Source organism: Vipera berus (genome assembly GCF_964194415.1).
Source record: "Vipera berus genome assembly, chromosome: 2".
Classification (NCBI taxonomy): Eukaryota; Metazoa; Chordata; class Lepidosauria; order Squamata; family Viperidae; genus Vipera; species Vipera berus.
In genome coordinates this window covers 58,184,386-58,200,970 of record NC_138203.1, presented here as the reverse complement: position 1 = coordinate 58,200,970, position 16,585 = coordinate 58,184,386, and the positions used below count along the sequence as shown (strand labels likewise).

Sequence of the window (16,585 nt, the reverse complement as noted above, 5' to 3'; positions counted from 1 at the left end):
AATGTCCAATATTCTTAACAAAGAGTATTTACCCTTCTTTGTAATTGCTCTCCACCTTTAACTTTAATCTTTCTGGGGGTCTTTACTTTTCAGCCCTTTCCCATCAGGGGCACCACATTTACAATCCTCATGGAGAAGGAAAGAAAAATTCTGGCTCACCCAGCTTCAGCACACAGTTGAGAATCAGCTGCTTTGCAGTACTTCTCTTCCTGCTGGAGATGACTAGAGCTGCCGTGGCTCTCGCAGCATCTTTTTCTTCACTTTTTCAGAGGGTTCTGCAGTCCACTCCGATCGGGTACCCCCTGATCTGAGCTTCTGAAGTACCCCTCCTTCTTCGTTGCCCCTCCAAGACAACTTTCCAACCCTTTAAGGGTCGCTAGACGAAGAAAAACCAAACTGGAAAGCCGAGCACCGGCTTTTCCCAGTTGTCCCGACGGCTGCCAAACAGGAAGTCAAAAGTGTGAAAATATCTTATTTTCATGACCCTATTGCAGGAGAGGGCTACCTTACAGTTGGTGTGGTGAGAAAGGTAAAAGCTTGTACAGAGCTCCCTCTGGCAGTTTGTCTTCTGCCTTCTGTAACTATGCTGAGGAAAGCACTAGAAGGGAGATACTGAAAGAAATCAGTGGGGCAGACAGAAGCAGGGAAAGGGTTACTAGAAGAGAGGACAACAAGAGTAACCAGAGTCACAGTGAATGAAAGCTGTGAGTTACTCCAGAACTATTCTTGTGCAAACACAACTGTGAAAAATAAAAGCATGAAAATTATATACATGAATATAAATTCACATATTCTATGGGACATTCTTCCACAAGAATACAAACAAGAGGTTGTTAGATGAGGAGGAGGATGCTTTGGTCATCCAATGCTTCCAAGCCACCCTATATTCCCACACCATCCTGCCACTCCGGATCCAAACGAATTATTCTATCTTCGTTACCATCCTAGAAAAAAACTAATCAGGTACTTGTATGGGTAACCACAAGGAAATTCCAGAGTTCTAGAAGTTTCCAAGGCTCTAGAACTTTTTCCATCATTCCAGAAAAAGGTGGTGGCAAACCACTTTCACATTTAACCAATTTCATATTTTTGCCAAGCAAATTATAGGAGTGTTTCCCTGATGGGTCAATGAGAAAGTAGAGATGGAAAGTTTCCTTACCAGAAAATTTCCAAGTTACTCTCTTCCCCTTCCCCTGCCATTCGAATTGAAAAATACACAACCAAAGAACCAGACGCTTTACTCACTTTTCCCCAGATTGATGGGAGTTATCTGCATCTGATTTCTTTCTGCAGTCTGTGTTTTGCTCCCTAAACCTAACCCCCAGGGTTCATTTGATTCATCTTTTCAATTCATCTGATCCATCCTTATAGTAAAAGCCTCCTGAAATAGAAATAAAAGTGTTGATTTAAGTAAAAAAAAAGTGTATCAGCTAGGAAGTTTCCCTTATCTTAGAAAGCTTACAGTTAAGATACCTTCTCGAAAAGAATGAACCCAGAATTTACAGAAACAAAATTCATTTGCAGGAAATGGGGAGGGAGGGTGCAGGCAGGGAGTGTATTCCCACTCTACTCTGCTCTTGGTCAGACCTCACTTGAAATATTGCATTCAGTTTTGCAGTTTGAAAAAGATATTGGTAAACTGGAGCAGGTCCAGAGAAGGGATTGAAAAAAGGTGAAAGAACTGGAAACCAAGTCCTACAAGGGATAATTACAAAGAAACATGAACGTGGGAAAGCTCAGCGCAGGAAAATATGAAATACATCAACTACAGGTATCTTTGACACAGATTCACAATGGACATCAGAATTTCTGTTGCTAAATGGTTGTTAAGTGAGCTGCACCCAGTTTTATGACTTTTTCTGTCTCAGTTGTTAAGCAAATCATCACAGTTGTTAAGTTAATTACATGGTCATTAGGCAAATCTGGCTTCTCCCATTGATTTTGCTTCTCAGAAGCCTGCTGAGAAGGTTGCAAAGGGTGATCCCATGATCTTGAGATGCTGCAGCCTTCGTAAATATATACTAGTTGCCAAGTGCTGGAATTTTGATCACATGATCATGGATCCTAAGGGTAAGGACAAACTGTAAGTTGCTTTTTCCAGTGCTGTTGTAACTTTGAACTGTCAGTCGCTCAACAAATGTTTGTAAGTAAAGGACTACTTGTACACTTAATGTCAATGAATTGAAATGAAGTACACTGAAGTTCCATACAGTAGGGGTCTGCAGATACCTTAAAGATATTCTCTACTTATAATCATCTCTGGTACTACAGGATGGAATTGTGTCAGAACTAAAGTCATTACCAAATTGGAAGGCTACAAGAACTGATGAAATATTTGCAGAAATATAATGTGCATTCTAATCAAACTCTACCAAATGTGGAAAATAATACAATTCCAATTTGGCCAATGGACTGAAAGAGGTCGGCCTACATGCCAGCAGCAAAGAGGAGAGACTTAACATGAGGATATTGTGCTATTTATCACACAATATCCTAATTTCACGTGCTGACAAAATAATCCTTACAATCATCCAAAGCAGATTAGAGCCCTACGTGGAAATTCAAGCTGATTTTAGAAAAGCTAAAACAGAAAGAAGGGAGATTATTGCAGATGCACCATAAATAATCAAGAAAGCCACAGAGATCAGTGTGTGCTTCACTGACTATAGAAAGACCTTAGTTATGTTAACCACGTTAAGCACAGAATGTCCATGAGAAAAGGGGAATTTGAAACATCTCACTGTTGTGATGTGAAACCTATATCCAGAAAGCAATAGTGGGGGGGGGGGAAATCAGTCAAACAGCCTGGCTCCAAATCACGGAGTGAGACAAGACTGTATACTGTCTCCTTATTTACTCAACTGATACGGTGATTATATATTGAGACTGGAACTGTATGAAGATAAGTACAGTTTTAAAACTGGAAAAAAGAAACATCAATAACCTGCACTCCCCTGTTGACATTATTCTGATAATTTAATGGAAATTTACTGGAGATTCTAATAATAAAAATGAAGGAACATGAGATTATAATTACCGTATATACTTGAGTATAAGCCGACTCGAGTATAAGCCGAGACCCCTAATTTTACCCCCCAAAACTGGAAAAAGTTCTTGACTCAAGTATAAGCCGAGGCTGGGATCCGCCGAGTGGCTTTCAGCACTGGAGAAAATGCAAAATCGCTCGAGACCAAACTCGAAGGAATCAGCTGCCGGTGGGAGCGAGGCGATCCGTGCGGTCCCGTGACAGCCAGTCGGGCAAGCAACGCGAAGAGCGGCAGGGCTTTATTTTTGCACCGTGGAGCTCCCCCTCCCCCTCCTCCCAAACTCCCCCTCTCTCCCCCTTCCCCCCACTTCCCAGAGCTGAATACAGGGTATTAACCGGCGGCGGAGGCTTGCAGAACGGCGGATCGAGCCTCTGTCGCCGGCGGCTGGATCCGCGCTCCGCAAGCCTCTGCCGCCGGCTGGATCCGCGCTCCGCAAGCCTCTGCCGCCGGCGAAGGCTGGAACCGCGCTCCGCAAGCCTCTGCCGCTGGCGGAGGCTGGATCCGCGCTCCACAAGCCTCTGCCGCTGGCTGGATCCGCGCCCCGCAAGCCTCTGCCGCCGGCGGAGGCTGGATCCGTGCTCCGCAAGCCTCTGCCGCCGGCAGAGGCTGGATCCGTGCTCCACAAGCCTCTGCCGCTGGCTGGATCCGCGCCCCGCAAGCCTCTGCCGCCGGCAGAGGCTTGCGGAGCGCGGATCCAGCCTCCGCCGGCGGCAGAGGCTTGCGGAGCGCGGATCCAGTGGGGGGAAAAGCCCTTTAGCAGGATTTGCCTGCATGCCGGCGGAGGCTGGATCCGCGCTCCGCAAGCCTCTGCCGCCGGCGGAGGCTGGATCCGTGCTCCACAAGCCTCTGCCGCCGGCTGGATCCGCGCCCTGCCGCTGGCAGAGGCTTGCGGAGCGCGGATCCAGCCTCCGCCGGCGGCAGAGGCTTGCGGAGCGCGGATCCAGTGGGGGGGAAAAGCCCTTTAGCAGGATTTGCCTGCATGCCGGCGGAGGCTGGATCCGCGCTCCGCAAGCCTCTGCCGCCGGCGGAGGCTGGATCCGTGCTCCACAAGCCTCTGCCGCCGGCTGGATCCGCGCCCTGCCGCCGGCAGAGGCTTGCAGAGCGCGGATCCAGTGGGGGGGAAAAGCCCTTTAGCAGGATTTGCCTGCATGCCGGCGGAGGGTGGATCCGCGCTCCGCAAGCCTCTGCCGCCGGCTGGATCCGCGCCCTGCCGCCGGCAGAGGCTTGCGGAGCGCGGATCCAGCCTCCGCCGGCGGCAGAGGCTTGCGGAGCGCGGATCCACCCTCCGCCGGCATGCAGGCAAATCCTGCTAAAGGGCTGTTCCCCCCCACTGGATCCGCGCTCCGCAAGCCTCTGCCGCCGGCTGGATCCGCGCCCTGCCGCCGGCAGAGGCTTGCGGAGCGCGGATCCACCCTCCGCCGGTGGCAGAGGCTTGCGGAGCGCGGATCCAGTGGGGGGGAAAAGCCTTTTAGCAGGATTTGCCTGCATGCCGGCGGAGGGTGGTTCCGCGCTCCGCAAGCCTCTGCCGCCGGCTGGATCCACGCCCTGCCACCGGCAGAGGCTTGCGGAGCGCGGATCCAGCCTCCGCCGGCGGCAGAGGCTTGCGGAGCGCGGATCCAGTGGGGGGGAAAAGCCCTTTAGCAGGATTTGCCTGCATGTCTCAAGTGCTACCTAATGTGCTTTCAGCCTCAGTCGGCCACTCCACATTGTAATCACGAAGGTAGCTCTCTAACGGAAAGGAAAGGGAAGGGAAGGGAAGGGAAGGGAAGGGAAGGGAAGGGAAGGGAAGGAAAGGAAAGGAAAGGAAAGGAAAGGGAAGGGAAGGGAAGGGAAGGGAAGGGAAGGGAAGGGAAGGGAAGGAAAGGAAAGGAAAGGAAAGGAAAGGAAAGGAAAGGAAAGCCCACCATCTCTCCTCTGCCGCTAGCTCTCGCCGCTCCAGCCCTGGCGAGCCAAAGAGACGAAAAGCCCCGAGCGATAGGAAGGGGATCTCTGCCCTAGAGCGGGAGGGGGGAGGGAAAGGGGGGGGAGGAAAGGCCCGATCGCTTTGTGTTGAGCTGGTTCAGCTCAGCCGGACTAGGCGGGGCTGCGGCTCCCAGCTGATGCCGCTGCCGCCATCCAAGTCCGGCCGGCAAGAACTTTTTTTCTCCCCGCCCCGCAGTGACGAGTAAAGCGCGACTTACTTCCTCCTCCATGCCCACGTTGCCTTCTCGCCCAACAATCCCAAGTAAGGGGCGGCCTCAGAAAGGGGCTCTAACTTTCCCCTACCACTCGAACCTATCTTGGAGAGGAAGGCAAAATCGGGAGAGGGAAGAAGAGCGAGGACTGGAGCAGCGCTTGCCCGGCTTCTCTCCCCTGCAGGGAGCGGCGGGGTTGGTTCCGCCTCCACCATGTTCTCTCTCGAGAGCCTTGTCCCACCCGCAAAATGCCAGCGCCGCCGCCGCCCCCTTCCTAGCCAGCCCTCAGCCGCTTCACAAGCACCCGTTGCCGGCCCAGTTCTATCAGACCCGCGCGGCGCCGCACGTATCCGTTTACATGGCCCCCCGTACTTCCCCCACACGTCCCTTCTCCCGCCTCCTTCCCATAACGGCCTCTACCTACCGGACAACGCCTCAGCTCCCCGTGTCCGCCGCCACCGCCGCCGCCACCCTGACCAAACCCTCTCTGCCTGCGCGCGCCCTCCCTCCCTCCCTCCCTCCTTCCTCTCTGTCTCTAGCTGGGCGAGGCTTCCAGCCGTCGCCGTGACGCTGCACGCCCAGCTTCTCTCTGATTTCCCTGGCCCAGTCCAGTGATGCTTGAGAGGAAAAAAAAAGCGAGCGGGCGGCCGAGGGGGGGAGGGAAAGGCGAGAATGACCGCTTTGTGTTACCTGCCATGAAACCAGTCCTTGCAGGCGTCGCACTCTATCATGAAGCGGGTTACATCGTAGGGCAGCCAGGCAGCGGAAAGAAGCAGGCAGGCAGGGCGCGGAGGTCCGGAGACCTGCCGACGTTTGGGGAGGTTTCGGGAGGTGCGCGCGCACCTCCCCAAACCTCCCCAAACTTCGGCAGGTCTACGGACGGCGGCGGCTTGGGAGAGGTGCGCGCGATCCCGGAAGCACCGAAGCCTCGGCCGCGCGCAAGTCCTCGGTAAGTGCTTACTGCTAAGCTTGTAAGCCGCCCTGAGTCTTCGGAGAAGGGCGGGATATAAATGTAATAAAAAAAAAAAGTTCTTTTTTTTTGTTCACTGGAGTATAAGCCGAAGTGGATTTTTTCAGCCCAAAAAGTGGGCTGAAAAATTCGGCTTATACTCAAGTATATACGGTATATATAAAGAAGAGCAAATTCCCACAGACACAGCAGCAATCTTAGCAACCAACAATGAAACGGCAGAAAACTTGTGTCTTTTATAATAAATTATCAACAGTAAAAAAACCAGTAGTCAATAAATATGACTACCATTTGAACATGTAGCAATGAAGGCCAAGGGAAAGATATTCAAATGCTTCAAGTCTCTATATCTATTAAAAAGAAGAAGGATAGAAAGAATATTTATGCTTCTGAAATTTGGTGCAGGAGAAGAGTCTTGAGAATATAATGGATAGCAAGATAACAAATGGACCATTAAACTAAACAACCCACAGTTGTTAAGACACTCAAATTATCTTGAACACAACATGTCAAGACGCATATCCTCTGAAAAGTCCATCCCCTGAAAAAGTGGGAGGAAAGAGAAGGTGGCAACCAATAGTAAGGTGGATATAGAATAAAACCTCTGAAAGTTGACCACCTAAGGGACTGCACGAAAGTGGCCAACATACGGAGGTGGTCAATGTACAAAATAACTGTATTGATACTGTATTTCCCCGAAATTAAGACTTGGTCTTATATTTTTTTTGCCTCCAAAAGAGGCACTAGGTCTTAATTTTGGAGAATGTCTTACCTTAGGACCACCACCACCAGGCCTCCCACACCCTGACACCTGTCATGCCACGGCTTGACTTCTGCGGCCGCTTGCCATCACTTGTGGCTGGATGCCATGTGGTGCTTTGCACCATTTCTGCTCCTTCCAGCACGATGCCACATGGTTCTTTGTGCTATTTCCACTCCCTCTGGCAGGATGCTGCATGGCCGTTTCCGCAGTGGAAACAGCCTGAAGTGTTACGTGGCCTCCTGCCACAAACAACATAAACAGCCCAAAGCAGATGAGCAACAGAAGGGGTCCGAAGCACGCAAGCAATGGAAGCAGCCTGAAGCGCCATGTGGCATCCTGCCAGGAGTGGCAACGGTGCAATGCACCACATGGCGTCTGGCCACAAGTGGCAGCAGTCACAGAAGTCAAGTAGCAGCATGACAGGTTTTGGGGCGTGAGAGGCCTGGCAGTGGTGGTCCTACTGGTAAGGTAAGTGGGAGCAGGGCACGTGGGGAAGCTTCACCCCCCCTACCCCACCCTAGCTTGATTTTTAGGGGTGCACCTTGCCCCAAAACTAGGGTTTAGTTTTGGAGTAGGACTTAAATTAGGCCCACCCCAAAAAAATTAAGCTAGGACTTACTATCGGGCTAGGTCTAACTTTTGGGGAAACACGGTATGTGCATGTGCCTCATTTTATTGTACAGCTTTTAACAGAGAATGTCATACAGAAACACACATGGTGAAAACACAGGAAATCATTCATACAATACTGTATCATACAAAATCAATATATTTACATATGTATTGTTTTCTCATGATTTGATCATTCTTTATGAAAAAAAGAGTCAATTTTAGTCTGTTTCTTATTCTTTTTATGAAGGTAAGTGGAGATAGCAGTCTCAGCGCTGGCTATACCACTCAGCATACCTGGGTATTTTTCCATGGCAAATGACTTCAAATGACTGGCATCCTCTTCTTTCAGAATACCTGCAATTTCTGTGGATGGCATGGACCCGTTCTTCTTCTTCATTTCTCACTCAATACCTGTTATCCATTCCTCAAAGAGGGCACCAGTCATCCATGCAGATTTGTTAGATTTCCAAGTGATGAGGAGGTTTTTAGGCTGTAGGCTCTTGAATGAATGTAGCTTTGCTGACTTACCAATCACCAAGGGTTTTAGCTTCTCTCCGATTAAGCTAGCACACAGCAGAACTGTGAAACATTCTTTAGAAAGTTTTCCACTCTTACAATTGTCACCCTTCATAACAAGGCTCCTGTCAGACATTGCCTTGAAAAAGAGTCCACATTCATCAGCGTTAAAGATGTTGTCATCTTTACTGCTGAATCAAAATCAAAAATATTGTATTCTTTGATATTTTTCTTGAAAAAAAAATTCATTGCTACCAATTCTGCATTTCACTTTTCTTACCCATGGTACAAACTGGACACAACTGGTTAAGTTATAGAGAGTAAATTAATACCGTGTGTCAAGGCCCAGGTGGTCAAGAAATAACTTACAGAGGTGGTCAGTATAGAAAGGTTGGCTTTCTATTGAGTACGTATAGTATATGTCCAGTCTATGAAAATTAGGTCAACTTAAAAGAGGTGGTCAACTATGGAGGTTTTACTATACTTAATTACCATGACAATGAGGGCAATATGTGAGACCTGAAAGGCAAACTTGGTTATAGATTATCCTGGAGAAGATCTATCAAGGGTATCTTAAGAGTTGACACTGACCAGACAGCACTTAATTAATCAACAGATATATGGCAAAAATGAATGAAACTACTTTTCCTCTGAATCAGATGACAGATAATGTTGCACAGACCCTTTGCCTAGGCCAGGGGTACGCAATCTTGGCTCTTTTATGACTCATGCTGGGTCAGGAATTCTGGGAGTTGAAGTCCACAAGTCATAAAAGAGCCAAGGTTGCCTACCCCTGGCCTAGGCCACTGAATTTTTGCTCCTCTCCCCCCAATTCAACTTCCCTTCGTCCAGTGCACTCCCACAGAGAGGGCCTCCTTAGGGTGCCGTCGGTCAAAGAGTGTCGACTGGCGGCTCCCAGGGGGAGGACTTTCTCTGTGGGCGCACCAGACCTTTGGAACCGTCTACCGGTTGAGCTCCGGATGGCTCCCGACCTTCGCTCCTTCCGACGGGACCTAAAAACACATTTATTTGAACAAGCCAGCCTGGTCTGATGGGTTTAGGGGTATTTTATAGTTTTGTATTAATTTATTGAATAGGGCTGTAGTATTTAATATTTTTAATTTTGGTACATTGTATTTTATTGCATTGCCCTGTACACCGCCCTGAGTCCTTCGGGAGAAGGGCGGTATATAAATTAAATTAAATAAATAAATAAATAAATTCACTCATATTCTTCCTTAAATAAGCTGCTGAGACAGGAAGGGGAAATTTGTTCCAACTTTCCATAATTTTAAGAGTTTCACAGGATTGCAGAGGTCATATATTTGTTCCTCATTATATTTTAATATTCTGTGGTTTACCAACATGAATGGAATTAGAAGATTATAGCAGATTTTTTTATGTTGCACACTTTATTTTTAAAATGTTTTTCAAAAGAAAATGGAAGCATGCTATGTTATCACCCAATCCAATTACTGTTCTCTGTCTTATAGCATATAACCTCATTCATTGGCCTACTTAAATTGATTTTTTTCCTGTTTAATGAGCTAGTGACACAAGGGCAAGGATATTTTAATGCTAAATTAGTAGCACAATAATTTAGAACATAAGTATAATAATTATACATCTTTATGTCTTAAATTTACAGGGTAAATCTAGGCAAATCATGTACTCTCAATACTATCTGATCAACATGGTGATCTCAAATATATTTCAATTAAATGTTGAGGTTTGGAAAAAAAGAGTTTTAATTTTGTAGTTCCAGGCATATGAAGCAACATGATTGTATAGTAAGAACTCTGACTAGGAAGAAGTTTGATCTGTGTCACCACAAAAAATGGCCACTTTGTGAGAAATCAAAAGGTGAGTTTGGGATGATGCATCAAAACTGTTGCTCACCAAACATAGTGGAAGATAACTTCAAATGGCATTCTCTAAAATCATAAATCTAAAACAATATTAGGACTGCAATAGGTTTTGCAGGAAATAAACCACTGTATCTGATTAATGCATTGTATGTTTCAATAGTGAAAACATAAATTATTTCTGCCAACTAATCTAATTCCATATTATATAATATGTAACATTATTTACCCACTCTGCATTTATAATCTACTTTTAATAGCCTATTAATGTCATAGTTAAGAATTGCTTTAAGCACATCCAATAAAATGATTTCATTTTTTCATGAGGCATACCATACAATGCCTACCCTATATACTCCTTGACAGTCTTTCCGTTTCAAAAATATTTTTCCATTAACCACAATTAAAATCACTAGATGAGGAAGGGGAACATCTCCCTCTGCAGAGTAGAAGAGTGAGAAAGTCCACATATGGTAATATTCAGTAGTGAATGAAATAGAATGCTATAACTTGGTGAAGCCTTGGTGGAGCAGTGGGCTAATGCCTCCTTAAGTAACACCAGCTGCCTGCAATTAGTGCAGGTTCGAGTCCCACCAGGCTCAAGGTTGACTCAGCCTTCCATCCTTCCAAGGTAGGTAAAATGAGGACCCAGATTGTTGGGGGCAATAAGCTGACTTTGTAATAATGCCGCTTGGGGTGTTTGTGTGAAAGCCCTAATAAGCAGGCATATACATAGAATGAAGGCTATTGCTAAGCACATTGATTTGTGCTTTAGAATTGTAAGCCGCCCTGAGTCTTCGGAGAAGGGCGGGTATAAATGGGATTAAAATAAATAAATAAATAAATAAACTTCCAGGAATCTATGACTATTTGGTTGAAAACATATATGCATGTCTTTACTGGAAATGCAAGGTTAAGATCTATTTTGATGTTTGTATCAGATACAAAAGAACCTATTGTGATTTCTGCTATATGTCAATGTATTAACATTAAGCCAAAAATACATTAGATTAATGTTACATGTAAGTAGATATGGTTTCGCCCTGTCTTTCTACCCATAAGAAACTCAAGATGAGGAACAATATTAAGAACTACAAGCCACTAGAACCATACCATCACAAAATCTAGCAGGAGACGACCTTTCTTAAAAGCAGTAAGGTTAGAGTTAATTCACACAGCAGATGTATGTCCAGACATATGTAAAACATTCATAAGTTTGAAATACCCTTTGACCATACAAAAGTATTCTAAGTTCCTACATCCCTGAGAGTGTTACTTTAGTTTTACAACTACATTTTGAGATCAAAGTTGCTGTTTCAAAGTCAAAATATTTAGCCTGGGAGAGATTGAGAAATCATTTAGAACCAAATTCAGCTCAGACACAACTGGCAACTTGGTGCCAGGCTGGATTGCAAGAATACCACTTTTCATAGGACAGAAAGGCCCAAATTTTGCTCTTTTCTGTTCCAACAGCACAATGCATTCTGAGAAGTGATGCCAAAACTTTTTCCATTAAGTCAGGCAGCTCTATACTTAACCAGAAATAAATCCCTGACAGGTATTGCTACAATCTGAATAAATATATGAATTAATACATTATTTATTTATGCACTTTCAAGTTAGTACCAAAACCATGAAATAAAAAAACAATTATACTTCAAGAATGTATCCTGTCATGGTGGTGTTTAGAATTATGATGAATGAGCACTAAATTTCATTCATACAACCCATTCCTCCAATTAACTGATTTCTAGCCCAATAGTACGTACAGTAACTTAGGATGGTATGATACTTTGGCATACATTGAACTCAGTGTAAGCTGATTTGTGGCATATCATTAAAAAAAAACCAAAATACATTAGGTTGCTGTCAGGCATGAATGCACTTAGCCCATGAGTAAATCATACGACATCTTATAACTTGCTGATTACATCCTCCACACTGCACTTTCTGTGTATTTTTGTGGACAGACATATGGGGTCAGAGTGTGTAGCCGAAACGTTTGGCTATCTAATATACAAATGCCATCATTATCATCATCATCATTCCTTACCTCATATGACCAGACACACTGAGTACCACCAAATCGCCGAACACATCTGCCCACTTCCACGTCCTCATGTGTTGTGTACATCTCTTGAAGACATTCACCTATATGTGGTACCATCCTTCTGAGAACCTCACGACTGAAGATCATCCCAGGCCCTCCCATGCAGAAGTTCTCTCCTGGTTCAAGACCCAATTTTCCGAGTTCTTCTGTATTTCCTAGTCCTGTCTGTCCCAAATAAAGAGGTTTGCTGCTATTCAGTGACCGAAGGAACTCTTCCAATTTTTCACCTAAAAGAAAAAAAAATCAAAAGATATTATTTACAGCACAAATCTACCTTTATGTAGAAAATAATATAATTGCCTTTTAAAGTCCTCTCTGTATAATGGGCCTTACTCCCAGGCAATGGGAATTAAATTACATGTTATTGTATAATGAAAATTGATTTTGTTAGCACTATCACAGTCTGCTGAGGCCAACAGTACACAAACCCTTCTTTCATAAACATGTTTCATAAACATGTGTCTTAAAACATCTTAAATAATAATCTATGTATTTCTCTCTTTTCATGCAAACGCATTTATATAATTCATAATTTAGCAAATATTTTTATTTGGATAAATTCAGAAGCTGACTAGTTGGTTTTGTCCCCTCTTAAGCAAGATTCTGAAAAATCAATTTTTCACTGATTAGTATGGAAAACCCATATTTTGCTGTAGGCAGACACAGTACACGGTATTCTTGAGAGGAATCCTGCCTAATTCCAGAGAAATATGTACAAGTATTTTGAAGTTCAATTCCTTTAAATTCTTACTAAATTTAAAAACTCAAATGTAAAATACAAAGACAAAGAAAAAATGCCTGTAATGTTTTGTCTTTGAAAAGAATTATATATTTGCAGGCAAAGGACATATTATTCCTCTAAAGTACTATGATTGGTGATACTAGAACAAAGCTTTGTCTATGATTAAAAAAGAGGCATATCAATCACTCAGCTCTACTCCCATTCCATTCTGTCGTTTTAGGGAGAAATCACAACACATAGTAGTAGCAAGGGGGTTGTTCTTTTGTAGTTCTGCAATACAAAGCCCACTATCCTACAAAGAATTTAGAGTCCTAATCAAATTTTTATCATTTTGCAGGGATCCCATTTCATTTCAGTGATCTCGCTATGCTGTTCAAAATGTAAAGAATGCACTGTATTACTTTGCAAAAAAATGATTTACATTCAACTATTTTAGTGGATGTCAGGCAACTATCCAAAAGAGCTACGGTAAGATGTATTTAGACAATACATGCAGTAAAGGCTGATTGATTAATTAAAGAATGATTTAGTTGTCTAGCTATCAAGTTTACATTCTTGTTCAAAGTATACTTTTCTAAGAACCATAGAATCACTGCAGTTGATAAGTTAGTCACCTGGTTGTTAAGCGAATCTGGCTTCCCTACTGACTTTGTCAGAAGGTTGCAAAAGGGGATCACATGACCCTGGGACACAGCACGGGTCATAAGTATGAACCAGTTGCCAAACAACTGAATTTTGATCACATGATCATGGGGATGCTGCAAAGGTTGTAACTGTGAAAAAACGGTCATAAGTCACTTTTTTCAGTGCCATTGTAACTTTAAATGGTCACTAAATGAATTGCTATAATTTGAGGACCAACTTGTATTACAAGGCACAGTTCAGTGAAACATACTGGATTAAAGAGTTAAATTAGTTGGAATTAGAGTTTACAAAGCAACCTTATGAACTGAAGACTTCAATAAATATTACTGATACTCCTTTAAAATTCTGGGGACCTGTCAATTCAGTTTACCCTGCAATTTAAAGACTATTGAAGCTAAGAGCTGGTATTAAAACCTTTGAAATGAAGAGAAAATAAAACTCACAACATCTGGCAATTTACTATTTCAGAAACTAAAAACCAGACTTCTACAACTTAATCCAGCTGCCCCCAGATGTGTACAATGCAATTCGTGTCAATGGGAGATGATGGAAACAGTAGCTGAAAACACCATCAGGTGGAAAAGGTCTTCTACAAACTTTTCTTTCTAATTCCACTCAAATTTATTTATGTTGCATTCTAGTTATGGACAGAGGAAGTCGGTTAACAACTTATTACTCTATTTCTGCAATTGCCATAGCACTGTGGACTTCAGATTTTATAAAGCAGAATAACAGAGTTGGAAGAGACTTTGGAGGTCTTCTAGTCCAACCACCTGCTCAAGCAGGAAACCCTATATGATTTATGTCCAATCTCTTCTTAAAAACTTCCAGTGTTGGAGCACTCACAACTTCTGGACGCAGGTTGTTCCGCTGATTAACTGTTCTAAAAGTCAGGAAAGCTCTCTTTAGTTCTAGGTTGCTTTTCTCCTTGATTAGGTAGCAGTATAAAAAAACATATTAAATAAAGTTGGAAAAATACTTTGTAAATTATTTTGTATGTTATATTAATACAGTGTTTGCATGTGGTATATTACACAAATACTAGTCTAGTTTATTTTGTGGCACTTCTCACTTTCCAAATCTAATTAAAGGATTAGATCACTTCTAATTATATATTCTATCCCATGCATTATTCTGAGTTATCAATATCATCAATTAAGAAGTCTTATATTCAATGCCTCACCTTGCATATTCCCTCTCTTGCTCTCTCCCACTCCATAACTTTCTCTAGGCACTTCAGCTTTAGCAACCCCCCCCTTTTTCCCCCTAAGGTTTTCTGAAAAAATATTTAAAATTAAAAGCATTACTAGACTTTGTTTTCCTGGGTTTCTTTTTTTAGTTAAAGGTGCACAGTGAAATTCTACAAAATCAACAACATGTTAAAAGTTTTTTGGGGGGATAACTCCAAATCAATACTCGATACAACAGTAGGCTGTATCTAAATGAACCACCCTGAGTCCTACGGGAGAAGGGCGGTATATAAGTCTAATAAAATAAAATAAATAAATAAATACAGTCCTTCTTATAGAATACCCTAACTATTATCAATGGTACATTATTGCCCCTTAGACTCAAGGCTTGCAGTAACTTGAAATCTATTAATATGTTTGCATGGCTATTGCCATTCTTCCATTAGATAATTCTGGACAAGGGATGCAATTACGCAACTACCAAGAGTTGAACTCAAATCACAGAAGTCTTTTTGTAAAGGTGTAATTTTTGTAGCTTGTTTATGAGTCAGTTTCAACAAGCAGATAACAAGGAACCAGTTATTAGGCCAAATAATAGGGTTTCTTGATGTGCTCAGCCTTAGCAAATGTTGAGCGTGTCCATGCAGAATTTCAGTAGGATCTGACCCCTCATAATTTCAAATATTTAGTAAATTTTGGAAGCATGGACATTACAGAATATATATATAGGCAGATGCTGCACCTTTTTTGTACTGCCAAAGTCAGATTTTAAAGCTTTCAAGAAGTCCTGCCCTTTGCAAGTCTACTGGTGCTAGTTACACTTCTCAGGTCACACCACTCCTGCCCTCTGCACATGGGTCAATCCCCCTCCTTTCTCTTTCTCTTTTGCACAAGACGAAATCACTCTCGATTCTCACACCTTTGATGTAGACATCGTCGTCCGCCCGCATAAACCACTCATAGGTGTCCAGGTAATGGTCGTACATATACTTGAGCATCATGAAGGATTTCTTCTGCGGCGGGTACGAATCGTCCACGCCAGGTAAAGCCACGACTGGCAGGGGCTGCTCTCCTTTTAGGCCGGGAGGAGGGACCGACCCCTCGCTAGAGAAGAACTCCACCCGTCCGGAGACGGAGCGAGCCCAGGTCCGCTGCGCTGCGAGCGCTCGGCTGCCCAGGTACTTCTGGGCGGTCATCACCCCGACGTAAAGGAAGTGGCGGGTTTTGGCACAGCCCGGGCTGCCCGCGTAGTCCCCGCTGCCGTTGTGGCTGCTGCCGTGGCGGCCGGCGCCGCCTTCTTCCTCCTCGTCCTCTTCCTGGGGGTCTCTTTCGGCGGCTGAAACCGGGACGCTCGGCATCGGCCCTTCTGCGGCGGGCGGCGGCGGCGGCGGCGGCGGCGGCTGTTGCTCCCTCTCCCACCGCCTGTGTCTCCCGCCCCCCAAGCCTGCAGCCGTGACCGCCGGCTCCTCGGGTCGCAGCTGCCTTTTTCCTCCGGGCAGACCAGCCACGCGGCCATAGAAAGCACAGAGGTTATTGCTGCCGCCGCCGCCGCCGCCGCCTCCACTCAGGGAGCCGCCGTGGCCGCCGCGCCTTTTCCTCTCGCTCAGCTCCACCACTTTGGGGGCGATGAGCCAGGAGGCGACGGTGAAGCCCAAGACCAGCCCCAGGACGACACTCAACCAGGGGCGCCGGGACCGCGCGGCCATGGTGGTAGCCACAGGATGGGGCGGCGGCGAGAAAGAGAGGGTTCCGTCCCGCCAGGAGACGCCCACCGAGCTGCGGGTCCCGCCGCCGCCGCCGCCTTCTTCTTCTTCTTCTTCTTCTTTCCCTCCGCCTCTTTTCTCGTCACGCTTCCAGAGCCCGAGACCGCCTTTGCGAGTCCGCTAGGCGTGGTCGCTTCCCACCGCAGCAGAAGCTCCGCCGCCGGCTGCAAAAAAGAAGCTCCGGGCTG

The 16,585-nt window shown here is 45.1% G+C and overlaps 1 protein-coding gene across 1 annotated transcript in view; it reads right to left on the bottom strand.

Moving 5' to 3' along the window:
* The window catches only part of CHSY3 (chondroitin sulfate synthase 3), a gene marked incomplete at both ends in the record, with an annotated part of 80,841 nt that extends 64,501 nt beyond the window's left edge, over nt 1-16,340 (bottom strand). The window contains 2 exons of the mRNA XM_081319780.1: nt 12,001-12,284; nt 15,554-16,340. Coding sequence (XP_081175906.1) covers nt 12,001-12,284; nt 15,554-16,340 — 1,071 coding nt within the window. The remainder of the gene's footprint in view (nt 1-12,000; nt 12,285-15,553) is intronic.
* Between the last annotated feature and the right edge of the window lie 245 nt (nt 16,341-16,585).